This window comes from Varanus komodoensis, unplaced genomic scaffold (genome assembly GCF_004798865.1).
Source record: "Varanus komodoensis strain SLA01 unplaced genomic scaffold, ASM479886v1 scaffold7_1, whole genome shotgun sequence".
NCBI lineage: Eukaryota > Metazoa > Chordata > Lepidosauria > Squamata > Varanidae > Varanus > Varanus komodoensis.
This window is the reverse complement of record NW_025336479.1, coordinates 12,808,177-12,825,036: the sequence shown is the minus strand read 5'-3', so window position 1 is coordinate 12,825,036 and position 16,860 is coordinate 12,808,177. Positions and strand designations below refer to the sequence as shown.

The 16,860-nt window shown below is 44.9% G+C and overlaps 1 protein-coding gene across 1 annotated transcript in view; it reads right to left on the bottom strand.

Annotated features, from left to right (window-relative positions):
* NACC1 (nucleus accumbens associated 1) overlaps positions 1–16,860 on the bottom strand; it is a 40,026-nt gene that overhangs the window by 7,096 nt on the left and 16,070 nt on the right. Inside the window, exons 2-6 of the mRNA XM_044453942.1 lie at positions 6,719–7,697; positions 3,675–3,848; positions 2,013–2,118; positions 1,724–1,821; positions 640–930 (exon numbers count right to left, since the gene is read on the bottom strand). Coding sequence (XP_044309877.1) covers positions 671–930; positions 1,724–1,821; positions 2,013–2,118; positions 3,675–3,848; positions 6,719–7,664 — 1,584 coding nt within the window. The 5' untranslated portion in view covers positions 7,665–7,697 and the 3' untranslated portion in view covers positions 640–670. The remainder of the gene's footprint in view (positions 1–639; positions 931–1,723; positions 1,822–2,012; positions 2,119–3,674; positions 3,849–6,718; positions 7,698–16,860) is intronic.

Genomic DNA, 16,860 nt, shown 5'->3' with positions numbered 1-16,860 from the left:
CAAAGAGCAACAGGAAGGGAATTCACTGCCTTGCTGTGTGGCCAAGCAAGCGTGGAGGGGACGGGGGAGAAAGTGAGAAGGGCGGGATGACATGACAGCAGCACTGGGTTCAGGCCCTTCCCAGTCTGCATTTCTCATGGCACTAGGATTTTTCCACTCTCTGGTATGGACCTGAGGAAAGACTGGATGATGATCAGTCCAAGTTAAAGCCCTGCCTAGGGAGAACCAGATCTGATGAAGGAAGAGGCAGCACTCTGGGACAATTCTTCCCCAGATCATGGACTCCCATTTTTTTGTGAATGGACTTTTTTCCCAAAAGAAAAAAAAATCTACTAAAATATATATCTAAAACAATTAATAGCGCAACAAGGACAAAGGGAAGGTGAAGAGGGGGAGGGAAATGCCAGCCAGAACTGCCACTGCAGCAGCAGGACCTCCCCTCTGCGCTCGTACTAGCTGTGGTGCCTGAGGAAGCAAGGCCCATGTTGAAGAAGATTTCTTGTTTAAAAAGGAGACAGCACAATGCTTTCTTTCCCCTCTGCTGAAACAAAACCAAACCAACAACGAAAAGGAAATGAAAAAAAAGTGGAAAACGATTCTACAAAAAAAAAAAAAAAAATCAAATTAGGAAATAAAAACCATTGATTGGAAAAACCGAGGCGGGCACGTTCTACTGGAGGCCCTCGGTGGAGGTGCCTGCGTCACCGTCATGGCTGCCCGTCTCAAAGCTGTGCTCTACACCCATGATGTCTGGCTCCATCTTGCCAGTGTCATTGATGAAGGTCGTGTAGGTATCGCCCTCGGCCATCAGTAGTTTCAGTTTGGGGATCCAGCTCTTGCGGACGACACGCCGGGCGTTTGTGCACATGTCAGCAGCAATAGCATTCATCTCGCTCTCCTTGAAATTGGGGGCAAAATTCTGGCAATAAACTGAAAACAGGAAAGGATGGTCAGTGCCATGACAGCAGCAGGCAGGAGGCCTCCCACAGCTCATACCTCTCCAGCCTCTCATCACCTGATGGCCACAGCATAATTGATACACAGTTAAGTGTGAAGTCACAGCATGCTTTGGAAGAAAAGACCCGCTCAAACCCTTCACACAGCAATACATTGATTTTTTCAACACCAATCATTCAAGGGGCTGTGTACAAAGTGCATTTGACCTGGTGGCCCATGTATTCCTCCCACTGAGTATGTCTCACTGAGTCTCCAGAGGGTTACAGTTAAGAGTCCCCTTCATCAGTTATGTATGCTAATCCAATATTCATGAGCCAAAGGCACACAGTCAACACCCCTGGTTTTACTTTCCCCCTGTACCATATATTTTCAAGCAACTTACAAATGCTATTGTCTTCAAATGACATAGATAGGATGAATTTCCCCACAGATTAGGCCCTGTACTTTCACAAATCTCTAGCAGTGGTCCTGAAAGACTCTTCTTACTTTTTATCATAGCTCAGAGAAACTACAACTCGCTTCTGTACATTTCTTGACCTTCTCCCAGCATGAAACAGCTTCCCCAAAAGATATGGCATTGTGTCAACATTTTAGCCTGCATTACCCTATACTGAGAAACTATCCGATAATGTCTGTAGGGTGTCTGACTTGGTTTCCTGGCCAATGCAACAAGCTTCCCCAAGTTAGATCTCCTTTCCACCCCTCACCTACTTTCCCACGCAATCCAACCCCAGTAAGAGGAGCTCTTTAACCAATCTTTACTCACATTTCACAGCATGCAGTACCCGGCTGTCCAGGGGTTTCCGACTAGGGTCATTGGTGGAGGAGCGGATTCCAGTGCCACAACTGTTGGCAAGGGTGTTCCTAGCAAGTGGTTAAAGAGAGCAAGTAATTAAGTGACTCTTTCCCTTAACTGCCAACTCTGTCCATCTCTGCCTATCCCAGTCCCTGCCCTGCCATACAAAATAGTACATACTAGGGCAAGAAGGGGAGAAAACAGAGAAACAGAACTGCCCAGTCCCATTTCCCCACACAACAATGGAACACTTACTCACCGGTCAAAGAAGGATGCTAGTAACCGTCTGAGAAGAACTTTGTGCCTTGTCCCAGCACTGACATGACAATTCATCAACTGTGCCCGAGTAATGTACACATTGGTACCTGTGGCGACAACAAAGCACTTTGAAAATCAAGGGAGTCCAATAAAACACCTAGCCAGACATCTAACACATCACAGTACACAATGCTTTGTGGAAACAGCAAGCAGCAGTATACTTAACAATGCGATCCATCCAGTTCCCCTCACCTTCCAACAGTATATTATAATTATAAACATGAGCCCAGCTAAAGACATGTTGCTTATCTGTAACTGTGGTTCCAGTGGTTATCTGTGAACCCACAAACATGGATTATGCACCTGTGCAAAACAGCCATTCGAAACAAGCCAGAATCAAATGGGATTTTGGGTGGGAGCCACACCTACCTCCTCTGCATGCACGCCAGGTGTGGCTTCCACTTGCCTCTCACTTCCTAGTCTGCCACACCACAGAAGAAGAGGCACTGAGGTGGGGAGGAGGTGGGCTGCGTGCATTTGTAAATGCTCACCTAAGAAACCTGGACAGCACAGTCATCTTAAGTTTATCTGGGCAAATTTATCGGTTTACATCACAAAGTTAGGTTATACATCAAAGACTGCCATTTTGGTGGGGGAGACAGTAAAGAATCTGGAGAAGAAACAAGTGATTCTTTGTGCAGCTGGGAATGTTTCGATTGTGCCCTTGCTGAAAAGGGTAATGATTTCTTCTCGAAGAATGTGGTTAGAGCGGATGATCCTAATGTGGCAGCAGCGGGGGGCGGGGGGGGCAGTGCCTTCAAATTTGATGGACTAGTCTCAGGTAGAGACTAGGGAGAGAGTACCCACTTGTCACGAGCATGGAAAAGACTGCATGCATTCTGCAGGAAAGGAGCCAGTGGCTGGGCTCCACTACAGGGTGCCACTTGGATAGGCCAGCGCGGCTTCCACAAGTTGACTGGCACTGTTGAGGACAGCCTTGGATCCACAGTCACCATGTGGCCTGTGTCGATTTGCTGGCCTCCTAATTCCTGGGTGAGATTTCTGATGTCTTCCAGGTGACAGCTGAAGAAAGTTGCTGCTTTTCCTCATAAAACCTGTTCGTTGTCTGCCATGTCTGTTTTGTGGTTTGCTAAACAGAATGCTAAGTTTGCAGTGGGAAAAAAGCATACACCCCACTGAATATAATTTCCTTCCTTCTGAATCCACAGAGGCAGAGCGGAACTTCTCTCTGGTCTCTGACTCGGATGAAGGCACATGACTCATATATGTGAGTCACAGAGAGCATGAAGAAGAACAGCCATGAATAAATGCCAGTTTTGTGGCTTTGGCCCAGTCTTATCTCAGCTGCATGCTTTCACACCTCTTCTTTGATCCTTTTCCTTAACACAGGAAATCCATGGCGGGGGAGGTGGCAGAGCTGTGCCATGCCTTCTGATGGCCAACAGGAGCACTCTATCTGGAGAACCCCTGCCACACTCACGCATGCATGCACAGCTTCGTACCAAAAGATGCCAGCCCATTTGGGATGATTCTCAGTAATCCCAGAAGTAACTGAGATGTTTCTTATTGGCTGCAGTGAGCTTGAAATGTAAGTGCTTACCTACACAACTCTGACCCTACTAGCCCACGTTGCTGATCTTACCTGTTACAAGTTCCAGCTTCTCAGCTGGGTCACCCTCATCATACAGCTTGGGATGGCACCGGTTGCCAATCTGGTTGATGAGCTCAGCAGGCAGAGAAGCCAGGTCCTGCCGCACCCGTATCCGGTTGCGAGACTCCGATTGCACCTGGTCTGGCAGAGCCTCCACTTTCTCTGCTGGGCAAAGAAGAAAGGTGAGGGTGCAGGGGGGAGATATGAAGAACTTGTGTGAAAAGCAAGCATGGAATGGTAGATAAACTTTGTGAAATCTAGGCATGAAGGCCATTTCCCCTGGTTTAAAAGCTTCCACACAGACCCACTGCCTTCTTGAACAGAATTCTTATGTGAGTGATACTAATTCACAGACCTCCTGGATTAATGGAATTTAAGGATTTGGTTATTCCTTTCAAAATGAGATCATACAACCAACCCTTTCTTTCTCAACAGCAGAAAGCCATTTAAGAGCTTGTGTTCTGGATCTTTTCAATGAAAGGATATGGTTATCCTTTTAAAAATGAGATCATACAACCATCCTTTCTCTCTAGAGAGCAGAAAGCAATTTAAGAGCTTGTGAGAGTGGGAACTGCTGACTTGCTGTAGCTTCTAGGATCACCCAAGTCATAGAAAAGGATTTGGCCATCATCAGACAACCAAAGGCAGGATGAGGCAATACCGACAGGTGACCAGGCACCAGCACCCAAAGGGGCTGAATGATTTTATCAGCATTACAAATTCAGCACTATGTAAGGTTGCTGTTCATCATTATTACAGGACATTTTTCCAAAGTGTTTCATATGAATCTCAGCCATCTATACAACAGACACAGAGGGAACACAAATATAATCATTCTCATATTAAGGACTCGGGGAAGGGCCAGTGAGGCTGCAAACTGCAACTTTCATAAGGCTGAGCGAGCTGGTGGCTGAGCTGAGATTTGACATAGGCCCGTAGCCTATTTTATTATTTTCTTTAAAGACATACACAGACACACCCTTTCTTAATAAGTTTCAGAGTGGAGTACAAAAAAAGTTACACAGCAATTTAAACTACCTTAAACAGAACAAGTGAACACACAGATACAAATAGACCTGAAGCAGGAACAAACTATCAACCATCAAAGGCAGACTGAAAAGTCTTCAGGTGCCTCTGAAAGGATGTCAAAGAGGGCATTAAAAATACGTGCTATGGGAAGGCTTTCTAAAATATTGGTGCTCCAACAGAGACGGTTCAGTTGCTGGTGCTGGCTAGCCAATGGGGCTGAAATACTTGGGGATTGGGAGCATTTGAATGCAGCTCAAATGCCTAGAGATGGAGGGGGTATGGGAGGAGTTATCCCTGAAGACAAAGACCACCTACATCATTTAGGGCTTTAAACATCAAAGCCAGCATCCTGAGTTGTGTCTGGAAACCAGCTCATAGCCAGTGAGTTGTATCCAATTTTAGATCTACTTTAACAGACCCAATTAAGTGATGGGATTAAAGTTAGATGAACACTGGATACGACCCAATGTATCCTGAAAAAAGCCAGTTGAAGCCCATTAAACAACGGGCAGTAGTATTCAGTCCTAGTTTCCAAAATTACAGAACACTCTTCATGGGCAATTCCATGTGACATGCATGACAGTATTCTTGCCTGGAAGTCACCAAGGCCTGAACCATCGCCATAGGTCTCTATAACAGCCTCTCCAACTCGGTGCTCTTCAGAAGGGTCATACTAAAAGCCCCATTAGGTCCCCAGTATAACTGGCTGGGAGATTATGGAACATGTAATCCATCATGTCTGAAGGGCACCCGGTTGGGGAAGGCTGTTCTGTGAGCTTAACCACCTTACTGCTTCCTGCAGGCTGCAATATGCATTTTGTGGACTCAGAAGAAATCTTGAGTATCTGGCCTTTGCAAACTAGGCTGACAAGAAAGAAAAAGGCCCCAAGGACACAAAGCCAGCCCTCATTCTCCACTGACACACAACTTCATGGGTATGACAGGAACCTGAGAAAAACCACAAAGCAAGGACTATCCTTGTACACTTGCTCTTAAAAGTAGCATTTCAAAGCATGGTCACCAAGTCACACCTTCCAGATTCAGGAATTATTCACATCTTTAGGTTGCCAATATTATTAATATATAGACATTTTCAGTTATCTCTAAATTATACCTTCTTAGAATGTTTCCAGACAAAGGAAACATTGAGTGTGGGCACTACCAGTTAGATGGTATTCTGCAGTTGCTCTGTCCCTATAACAGATTTTCTTAAGTAAAGAAAAAGATATAGGTAAGAGTGGAAAAACATGGGGGAATTATGAGTGGAAGACAATGATGTCTGAACCCCTCCCCAATAAAATTCCATGAACGAGGCATGGCAATAGTGAGATAAAAGTCTCATCTGGGAGGACCCTTCACTAGGTCTGGAAAGGGTAGCACATTACAGAAAATAATTCTAGGCAGATTCTAAAGCTGGGAGAAATAAAAAAATATTTTTTAAATGCCAGAGACTCTCCTTCCTTTGATGGAAACCTTTAACACTGGCATCAAGTTCATCTCTCAGGGATCTTCACACATTGCAGTAGAAGCTACTACATGCTAACCAGAATGTTTAGCATTCATCCACTTCTAAACATGCAAGGCTGTTCCTAGTTTCTCTGTATGCTTTTATGCCTCATGAACACTCATGGAAACACTCATCAGGGAGTCTAAAACAACTGCAGCTCCCTATGTGTATTTCCACTGCATATGTGCATGAAACGAGACAAGCCCACAACTCAGAGTTAGACGGCAGGTGTAGATCTTTACTATCTACCCACTTCTGCTGCAAAAATGTGAAGAGTCCATGCTCTTGACAGGCTAAGTAGATCCAACTTCCAGGGTCCCACTGTTACATTTACTTCCTGGAATCCAAGATTCCCCTAAGTCATCTAAGCACTTGTTCAGATGCCTGCCTGACTGTTGGTTTCATCGAGACACAGGCAGGCAACTGGAATGCATTCCCCGCCTTTAAGGAGGAGGCTGAGCATCAATACCGCCATTCCCAAACAGTCCTCGACACTCACCTGTCTGCCCTACATTCATCATGCTGTACATCGTGTACATGTTGCAGATCTGTCGGTACTGCTCATCAGAGCCCTCCTCAGGAGCATCTTCCTCTTCATCTTCCTCATTGTGGTAGGAACTGGGGCTGTCACTGGTATAGGCACTGGAGGTGCCAGGGCTCGTCTGGTCTGAAGTACTGGGACCGCTGACCACGCCAGCCCCTCCGCTGCCTCCTGTTAACGCCCCTTGCTGCTGGGCCGCCTGCTGCTGCTGCTGCTGCTGCTGGACCTGCTGCTGGGTCTGCCGGTTGCTGCCACTGAGCTCCTGCTGAGAGGAGATCTTGGCCATTTTGCGGCTGCCATTACCGCCGCCGCCACCACCTCCTCCGCCTTCTTTCTGGCTGCTTTCCCAGAGCCGCTTAACCACAAATGTGCACTGGACAGAGTCCGAGTCCTGCTGCTCCGTCTTTACACGAGAAACCAGAGGCAAAGGGGTGTTGCCAGAGGGCCAGGTAGACGTCTGTGCCACAGGGCTCTGTGGTTCCGATGAAGGCGCCTCTTCAGTGTGCAAGCCTTGGGAGTCACAGCTAGGTGAGCTGACCTTCAGGAAGAACTCAGTCCCCTTCTCCATAATCTCCTGGATCTGCAAGAACCCGGCTGTGTACATTAGTAGAAACTGGTCGCCCACGTTCATGCTGAGGCGGCCAGTGTAGCAGAAGCTGAGGATCTGCTGGAAGGACTGAGGTTGCACAGCAGCAGGAAGCTCCACCACTGTGCTCTTGCTGTTGTTGAAAAGGTCCCGGAAGTAGCAGCTGCTGGCGGCCAGCACAGCCCGGTGCGCCTTGAAAGCATGGCCTTTCACTACCACTGAGACATCACAGTACAGGCCCTGCAACCGCTGCTCATTCAGGCACTCCAGGATGCTGTTACCAAAGTTGGGGATCTCCATCTGGAGAATCTGAGCCATCCTTTCCTTCTCCTTCTCGCTTGGATGGGTGCACTAGAAAGGGAATAAGGAGCCAGATAGATTGCATATGGGACCAACATGGAAGGACACAAAGAGAGCCAGCAAGAGGAAATGAAGAGAGAGGGAGGGGAAGAGAAGGTCAGGCATCTCCTTTTACTGCCTGGTTGGTCCTCTCTTGTGCCATCAGGAGCAGAAAAGGTGACCATGAAAGGCAGTGGAGAGAACAGATATGCTATCCACCCAATCAAGTATTTTCCATGCTATTTCTAGAAATGGTGACTTTATTATATAATAGTAATAGTAATAGTAGATAATTTAAAGCATTTTATGACTTTCTCTGCCAGTTTTCAGCAGGCAAAGGTTTTGCAACACAAGCTTGAACCTGGGCTAGTTTACCCATTAGGGCACAAAGTACATCAAGCTGAAGCACAGGCTGTATTAGAATTACCTTTCTGCTGAGAATGGGACTACCTGGAAACTCGTGCCTGGGTTCATTTCCCCACGGCTTGGGACATGGCTACATGCACAGGTGTACAACAAGGCTTACAGTGGGCACATTCCCTGTTGTGAATTAGAGCTAACACTATAAATAGGCCAGGCATAAATCATAAGGTGTAAGTAGGGTAGAATGCAGGCACTGGAAAAACTGCTACTTCCAAAATGGATATCTGAAGCACAACACAGTTCTAAGAAAAAAGCAGAACACATTAATTATATACTATTTAGATACTGCTTTTGTGGGTCTTTTTAACTAGAAAGGGTTTTGTTTTTTTTTTTTTAAAGTAGGGAATATAGAAAGAAGGTAAAATATCCACATTAGCATGCATGTACTTGTGAGTGAAATAGAAACCAGGGCAATGTCTTGAAGACTGTGAAGCTACTTTTAATACAAGGGGAATAATGCTTAGCTGGCAACTTCTGTTTGTAACAACACTATGTCAAAATTTGGGAATAGCAAAGTACATTTTCTAAGCATTTAAGTTTTCTTATTTGCCAGGTCACACATGCAGGGGAGGAAGTCTGGAATATGGGTCAACAAGCTGCAAGAGCTCAGGGAAAGGTTTCTCACCTAACTGCCTCCCCCCACCCCCAAACTTCTATCTTTTAAACAAATGCTGAATTGCTTCCCCTGACCATCTTGTCCAGTGGAAGAAAATCTCTGCATTATTTTAAGCATTTCTCAAGTTTGTTCTTAAGTTTCTACAGCTGTAACTCCATCAAGTACAAGAAACCTGCCCCTCTGGGAGGGCAAATCAGCAGAGCTTTCATTTTTAATCTAGAGAGATAAAAGGTCTCAGTTCTCAGTAATTCATTGTGATGGAACTTTTGGTCTTGGAAGAACACAAAGATCATTGCATTCAGCTTCCCGCATCAAATCAAGACTTTCTAAATCCAGTGGAGGTGATGACGACAATGACGATGATGATGATGATGAGTATTGCATTTCTAAACTGCCTCAAAGCCAAAACTCCCTGGATCCACCTACATCCTTTGCCTCAGGTGGCAATAGCTTTTATTGCTGTTTCTCCTTTCTGTATATTGCTGTTTTTATTATTTGATTCCTGCAAATTATGTTAACCTACCTGAAGAAAAGTGGTGCACAAATATTGCAGATAAATAGCTGAATTAAATAAAGGGGCCCCATTAGATGTGTCTGCAAGGAGATAAGTTCAGTCAGGATGGTTTCAGTAGCTGCCACATGTGGACATATCCTTTCATGGTCCTGTAGGGTAGAATATCCACTATGCCATTCTTGGCTTGCCAGTATCATTCCACAGCTGTCACTTGGCTTGACACAGGACTTCTTCCCCATTGGAATGCCATAAATGAACAACTCAATCATAAAGAAACATAAACTGTGGTGGCGGGGGGGGGGGGAGTGCAAGAAAAAGTAGTAATTCACACATGCAAGAAAAAGTAGTAATTGTGTGTGAAAGAAAGAACTGCCAATAGCCTAGCCTTGCGCACCATGTGTGTAAATGTTCACATTGCATGAGAGAGAGAGAGAGAGACAGAGAGAGAGAGAGAGAGAGAGACAGAGAGAGAGAGAGAGAGAGATTTAACGGATGAGAGAGTCATATATGCTAGAAGAGAGTGACAAAAATGCTGCTACAGCAAAAAGAGGCAATCTACTGTCTTTTGCACATGCTAATCCTTTTATCACTCTGTGGCTATTACCAATCATGCAGGACACCACATGCAGGGCATTTCTGCTGCCTGATTCACCCCCTTTTCTTTTTGCTAAACTTATGTTGATAAGCTTCAGCAATTAACTGTCCTGTAGGGACATCACAATGCGATGTGAAATTTCCAAGCTGATTTCTCAGACATTTCTCTTGATATTATCAAGCACTGCAGGGATTATGGAAAAGTGACAAGATTCAAATATGCCCTTTATTAGTCCAGGAAAGGTTCTGGAGGTGGGGGAGGTGGCAGATCAGTGCTTGTGCTGAAACAAGCATACGAAATAGGAGACTGGAAGCCTTTTTATTTGAAAAAAAAAGTGTTTTGGTAAACAGCCACACTGATCTGTAAGCACAATGAAGCTCTCTGACTGTCAGGTCTCCAAAGGCATAGAACCTGGTAAGAGCATGGCTCTTGCCCTCCAACAACACATGGAGCTCTGAATCATGGCTATTGTCTGTTTAAGACAAACAGCATGTGTGTTAAGAGATAAGAAAGGCCATGCATTTAAATGCTAAAATCAGGCAAAACAGTCCTGTGCTTTTTATTCCATTACACTTGCCAACTGTGGGGTGCGGGGAGTTAATGCTGAGCCTTAACAAAAAATAAAAAAGGAAGGTCAATTTTTAGGAAGGAGAAGAGGCATTGTGCTGTGCCAGGAATCAGATTTTCAAATGTGTCTGTCCAAAACATACTGAGGGGAGATATTACTGTGAGAAGCCTACATGAGGCAGGAGAGACGAAGCACAAACGATGGACTCTGGGAATGCAGTACTGTGGCACATACTTTTTAAAATCCCCATTTATCAAAAGGCTAGGTGTGAAACAATGTCTGAAATGTCATTGGGAGATGGTTTGAGCAGGACAATGCAGCCAGACAATTACATTTTAGCTCCCATGCAGTGTTATCTGTGTCAATTCAGCATGTGGTGCTAGATCTGACTGAGATCTCTGGCCCATATCTCAGTTTTCATTAGCAGAAACAACATCTTGTCCTCCATTGCAGTAGAGCAGGAAAGAATTGAAATCTTGCAGTTTTCTGTAGAGTAGCACTGAAAAAATCTTCAGTGTAAATCCTCTCAGAGGAGGAGGGAAGAGAAGGAGGCAATACTTCATTGAGGCCAGTATGAAATCAAAAGCATGGCCCTTGCTTAAAGTCTGTGCTTAAAACTTGGATTGATAGTCATCATTTGTAAGGATTTTGGGATGGTGATTTGAGATTAGAGGTACCCGGCCACACCATGAACGCATACTTTACAAATATCCACTTTCTTGGGAGTTTTTCTTAAAGTAAATTGTATGTGAACTTTCATTTCAATTACTGGAATTAAAAAGATCACCCATACAAATTTTGGTGTTAATTCACCAAATCCTAAAATGGTTGATTCATCTAAAGCTATCATGACTAAGGGACATGGTCGATAGGGACTGAAGATCCAGAATGGGGCCCAATGCAATCCTATTTTCCCTCTCCCTTTACCTGACACATGCTCAGAAAAAGCAAACAGACATGAATAGTGTACCAATACGCATGTCTACTCAGACATTAAGTCTCACTGAGTTTAACAGTACTTAAGCTCACCTACATGTGTATAGGACTGCATAAACGGAAGTCTGTGCATGAAAGAAAGCTAGATGGGAATATAGTGGCACACACAGGCCTTTCAGTCACCCAAATATCCCTGTGCTTGTATGCACGCCAATACACTCATATACAGGAGGGAAAGGCAAAAAACAGGCTCCACCGAACCCTATCAGGATAATCTATGGTATGAGTAGATCATTGCCCCATGAATGTTCTGGTTTCTGATCTTCTCCACCACTACTGCAAATAAATGAGCTACCTTAATACTTCCTAGCCTGCCTGGAAAGTGGTCTGAATGTTAGTATATTATGTTTCACTAAAAAGCCATTATTTAAATATGATATGGCCGAAAAGGAACAAATGAGTTGTTTTAATAGCATTCTGAAGCAGCTATCAACAGCACGGTGAAGTCTAAAATATTCAAGACTGTTATCCAAAGCATACTTGTGTCCAAACAAATGTATTTAGAACTGGGGTATGAGTTACCCATTGACAGGAAAAAAAAACCTTCAGAGAATGCATTTTCTATTTTGAGAAGTATGTTAGATTCCCCCCATCCCCCCACTTTGTTTCCTTATTGTAACACACTCTCATTTACTGGTAGAACTGTGTTGTTAACCCTTTAGTGAAAACAGGAGATAGCACTTGTTGCTACAACAGGTCCAACAAGTTAGAATCAAAAAGGCAGCAGAAAGAGTGGACTGGGAAGACTCCCTAGTGGTGGTGACCTGCAGTGTCTGTGCAGAGTTTGCTTTCTTGCCGGAGGGCAACATGACCTACACATGCAACAAGTGCCCTGTGTAGTCGCCCTGTCAGGAGAAAAGGAGAGAACACTAGAGCAGTGAGTGTCCACCCTCAAGGCAATTAAAGAAGACGAAGTGGTTTTAGACAGAGTGGTAGAACTGTGACAGCTAAGAGCAGTACAGAAGCGAGAAAGGTACCAGCAAGCTGAGGCAGAAGAGGGGAATCCTGAGGGAAGGGGAAATGAGGAGGAAACTCCCTGGAAAAGAGTGACAGGTGCAGAAGCACTAGCAGGCACCCTGCACCAGTGGAAGCAGCAGAACTATCAAACTGCTTGCAGTTACTCAAGGATGAGACTGGAGGGCAACCTGCTGTGGAAGAACTGCAAGGCGTCCTGGGCAACACTGAACAAGAGGCAAAAGGTCAATCAAGCAGCTGCAATGATGCCAAGGCTTACAAAAACAAGAAGAAAGGAATTTTAGTTGTGGGAGACTCCCTCTTGTGTGGGATGGAAACACATGTATGTCAGGAGGACCTGTAGACTCATCTGGTATGCTGTCTCCCTGCAGGGCAGATTAATGATATAACTGAAAGAGTACCAAGGCTCATATAACCCACTGGTCATATCCCTTCCTTCTTATACATGTGGGAACAAATGACACTGCCAAGCAGAGCTTTGAAGAAACCACACCAGGCTTTAGGCAGGAAAGTCAAGAACTCTGGGGCTCAGATAGTTTTTTCTTCAGTCCTTCCAGTTTGAAGAGGAATTGACAGGGAAAGAAAAATAGTCCAAGTGAATGCCTGGCTATGAAGTTGGTGGCAACATGAGAGATTTGGATACTGGGACCCCATGGGCTATACTTCCTAGAAGATGGACTGCTGGCAAGGGATGTGCTGCACCTTACAAGGCCTGGAAAGAAGGTGTTTGGCCACAGCTAAAGAAGTTTGTTTATTTATTTATATAACATTTGTATGCTGCCGCATAGCCTGAAGGCTCTCTGGGCAGCTCATAATGAAGACAAAAATAATCAGCATGTCAATATAATCATAAAATGGAATAAAATTGTAAAAACCAATGTATAGGATAAACTCCAATTAAAATAATATTCAGTACAGAAGAACGTAATATACAGAAAGCAAGCCACACTAGTAACATAGTAGAATCAAAACAACTACTATAAACAAGCATTAAATAAAAATGTCATTACCTGATGGCAGAAATTAAGTAAGGAGGGTGCCAGACACACCTCGTTGGAAAGAGTATTCCACAAGCAAAGTGCAATCATGGAAAAGACCCTTCTCTTTGCCATCCCCCCCTACTTCATTAGGGGGTAGCTCATGGAGAAGGGCTTCCATGAAAGATCAGAGTGGTCTGGTAGGGATACATGGAGACAGGCATTCCTTCAGATATCCCAGCCCCAAGCCATTTAGGGCTTTAGATGCTAATGTGAACACTTTGAATTGGGCCTGAGGGACAACAGGCAGCCAATGCAACTGATGGAGTACTGGCATGATGTGCTCTCCAGGACCCATCCTCTTTAACAGCCTACTGCTGTTTTGAATTTTAAACTAGCTGGAGTTTCCAGACCATCTTCAAAAGCAGCCCATGTAGAGCCCATTACAGTAATCCAGGTGAGAGGTTACCAGTGCATGGACAACTGTGGCAAGGCTCCACTCATCCAAGTAGGAACAGAAAAATCAGCCAAAGCTGATAGAAGGTATTCCTGGCCACCAAGGTCGCCTGTGAAACAGGACAGGTTGAAAATTTCCCAGTCGGATGGACAGACTGCCCCCCAGCAACACCTGTCCTGTCTGGACTGAGCTTCAGCTTATTAGACCTCATCCAGTCCATTACCAAGTTCAGGCACCGGTTAAGAAATGTCACTGCCTCACCCGGATTGAATGAAAAGGAGAGGTAGGGCTGAGTGTCATCTGTGTATTGGTGACACTTCAGCCCAAACCTCCAGGTAACCTCTCCAAGCAGTTTCATGTTGATGTTGAAAAGCATGGGGAACAGGATGGGGCCCTGCAGAACCCCATGGCACAAATGACCCAGCTCCACCATCTGGAGATGGCCAGGCAGGTAGGAGCAGAGCCACCGCAAAGCAGTGCCATCAGTTCCCAACCTAACCAGCCTCTCTATGGTTGATATATCAAAACCTGTTGAGAGGTCAAGGAGAATCAACAAGATGACACTGCCCTGCCTCTCACCCAGCAAAAGTCACCCCACAGCATGACTAAGGCAGTTTCTGTTCCAAAACCAGGCCTATAACCTTACTGAAATGGATCCAGATAATGTTTCCTCCAAGAGTGCTTGGATCTGCCCGGCCACAACCCATTTAAGCACTTTGCCCATGAAGAAAATATGGTTATAGGTCAATAGTATATATATTTGTATATTTTGTTCTTGTTGTGAGCCGCCCCGAGGTTTTGTTGCAATGGAGGCGGCATAAAAATGTTTTAAATGAATAAATAAATAGTTATTTATGTCCTCCAGATCTAGGTGTAGCTTTTTAATAGGTGGTGTGACCACTGCTGTCTTTATAGGGGCAGCCACCACTCCCTCTCTCAAGGGTTAATCCTCTATCATCAGATCAGTCTTCCAACTCAGTGAAGAAAACCAGATCCAGAGTGTGGCCAGTGACATGTTGAGGCAGGCCCATGGATCCCATGGGTTCCATGAAGTCCGAAGCTGCCCCAGACAAGGCAGTCTTGGAATGGAGGCTGAGGTCACCTCAGAACCATCATCCTGCCGGTCTGCTGGGCAGTGGGGTGTGTGATACAGCAGCAGAATCCCTCGTCTGTCTTAGTCGCCCGGTACAAGATACGGACAAAGTAAAGACCTGCACTTGACTGGTCAGGAAGCCTCGTGAGGGAGATAGAGTCCATATGGACCATGGCCACTTCCCCTCTCCATACTACCAGGCAATGTTGGTGCTGTACCGAGTATGGGGGGTGGGGGTAGCTGGGAGAGGGCAACCACCCTCTTCCCCCCCACCCAGCATGGATACCTCAAGAACAAATCCTGCCAGACTAATCTGATTTCATTTTTTGACTGGGTAACCTCCTTGGACTGTGGGAATGTTGTGGAATGTTGTGGACAGTCAAAAATAATATCTTGACTTTAGCAAGCCTTTTGACAAAGTGCCCCATGATATCTTGATTAGAAAACTAACAAAAAGTGGACTAGATGGAACAATGATCAGGTGGATCCACAGTTGCCTCCAGAATCAGATTCAAAGAGTGTTCTTCAATGGCACCTTCTCAAACTGGGGAAAGGTAACAAATGGGGTACTTCATGGTTCAGTCCTGGGCCCAGAGCGCTTCAATATTTTTTTTATTAATGATTTGGATGAGAAAGTGTAAGGAACAATTATCATATTTGCAGATGACTCAAAACTGGGTGGGATGGCTAATATCCTGGAACACAGAAAGAAGATTCAAGGTGCTCCTGATAGGTTGGAGCATTGGACTGAAAATAACAGAATGAAATTCAATACAGACAAATGCCAAGTTCTGCACCTAGGAAAAAGAAACCAAATGGATTGTTAAAAGATAGGAAATACTTGGCTCAACAATACTGTAAGTGAGAAGGATCTTGGACCTGTTGTAAATCACAAGCTGAGTATGAGACAACACTGTGATGTAGCTGCAAAGGGGACAAATGCTATTTTAGGCTACATTAATAGAAGTATCATTTCTAAGTCCCAGGAAGTACTAATTTCCCTTGACTCAGCACTGGTTAGACTTCATCTGGAGTACTACATCCAGTTCTGGGCACTACATTTTAAGAAAGATATAGGCTAGCTGGAAAGAGTTCAGAGGAGGGCAACAAGGATGATCCAGGAATTGGAAAGAAAGCTCAGTGAGGAGAGATGGAAAGAACTGGATATGTTTAGTCTCAAGAAGTGGACTGAGGGGAGATATGATAGCACTCTCCAAGTAAGGCTGTTACAAAGAGGAAGGACAAGATCTCTTCTCCATCATCTCAGAGTGCAGGACACCAAGTTACAGGCTCAAGTTGCAGGAAACCAGATTCTGGCTAGATATCAGGAAAAAAAATCCTGACTGCTAGAGCAGCACAACAGTGAGACCAATTTCCAAGGTAGGTTGTGGATGTTCCCACACTAGAGGCATTCAAGATGCAACCAGACAGCCATCTGAGAGGGATGGTTTAACTTGGTGTCCTGCACTGAGCAGGGGGTTTGACCTGAAGGCCCTCTGGCCCCTTCCAACTATTTGATTTTATGATTCTATGTATAGCATTCTGCATGGTTCTTTTCACTGTATATGCTATAAAAATAGAGATACTGGGTGGGTTCGCACAACACACTAACAGCACAATCTTATCCAGCTGTCAATGGCCCTCTGAATTTGGAGCATTATAGACATCCTGTCAAGGGTAGGAGCGGTGAAGATGAGAACATGGCCTCAGTTCTTTTTCTATCCTGAAAAAACACACAGCCAATTTTATGAGAAGGAGAGGCTTGAGGCCCCACCAAGATACCTCATATCGTGGTGGTACCTCACTCTTGCCCTCCCTGCCTCTTCCAAGGTCAACTTCTCAGCCTTGGAAGATCACAGCTAAAGGGGAAAAAACTAAGTGTACCAAAAGGGGGTGGCAACAAGATCTCTCCTTTAGCAATGTAAACCTCTACACAATTGAGATCTATGGGTTGGGCTCCC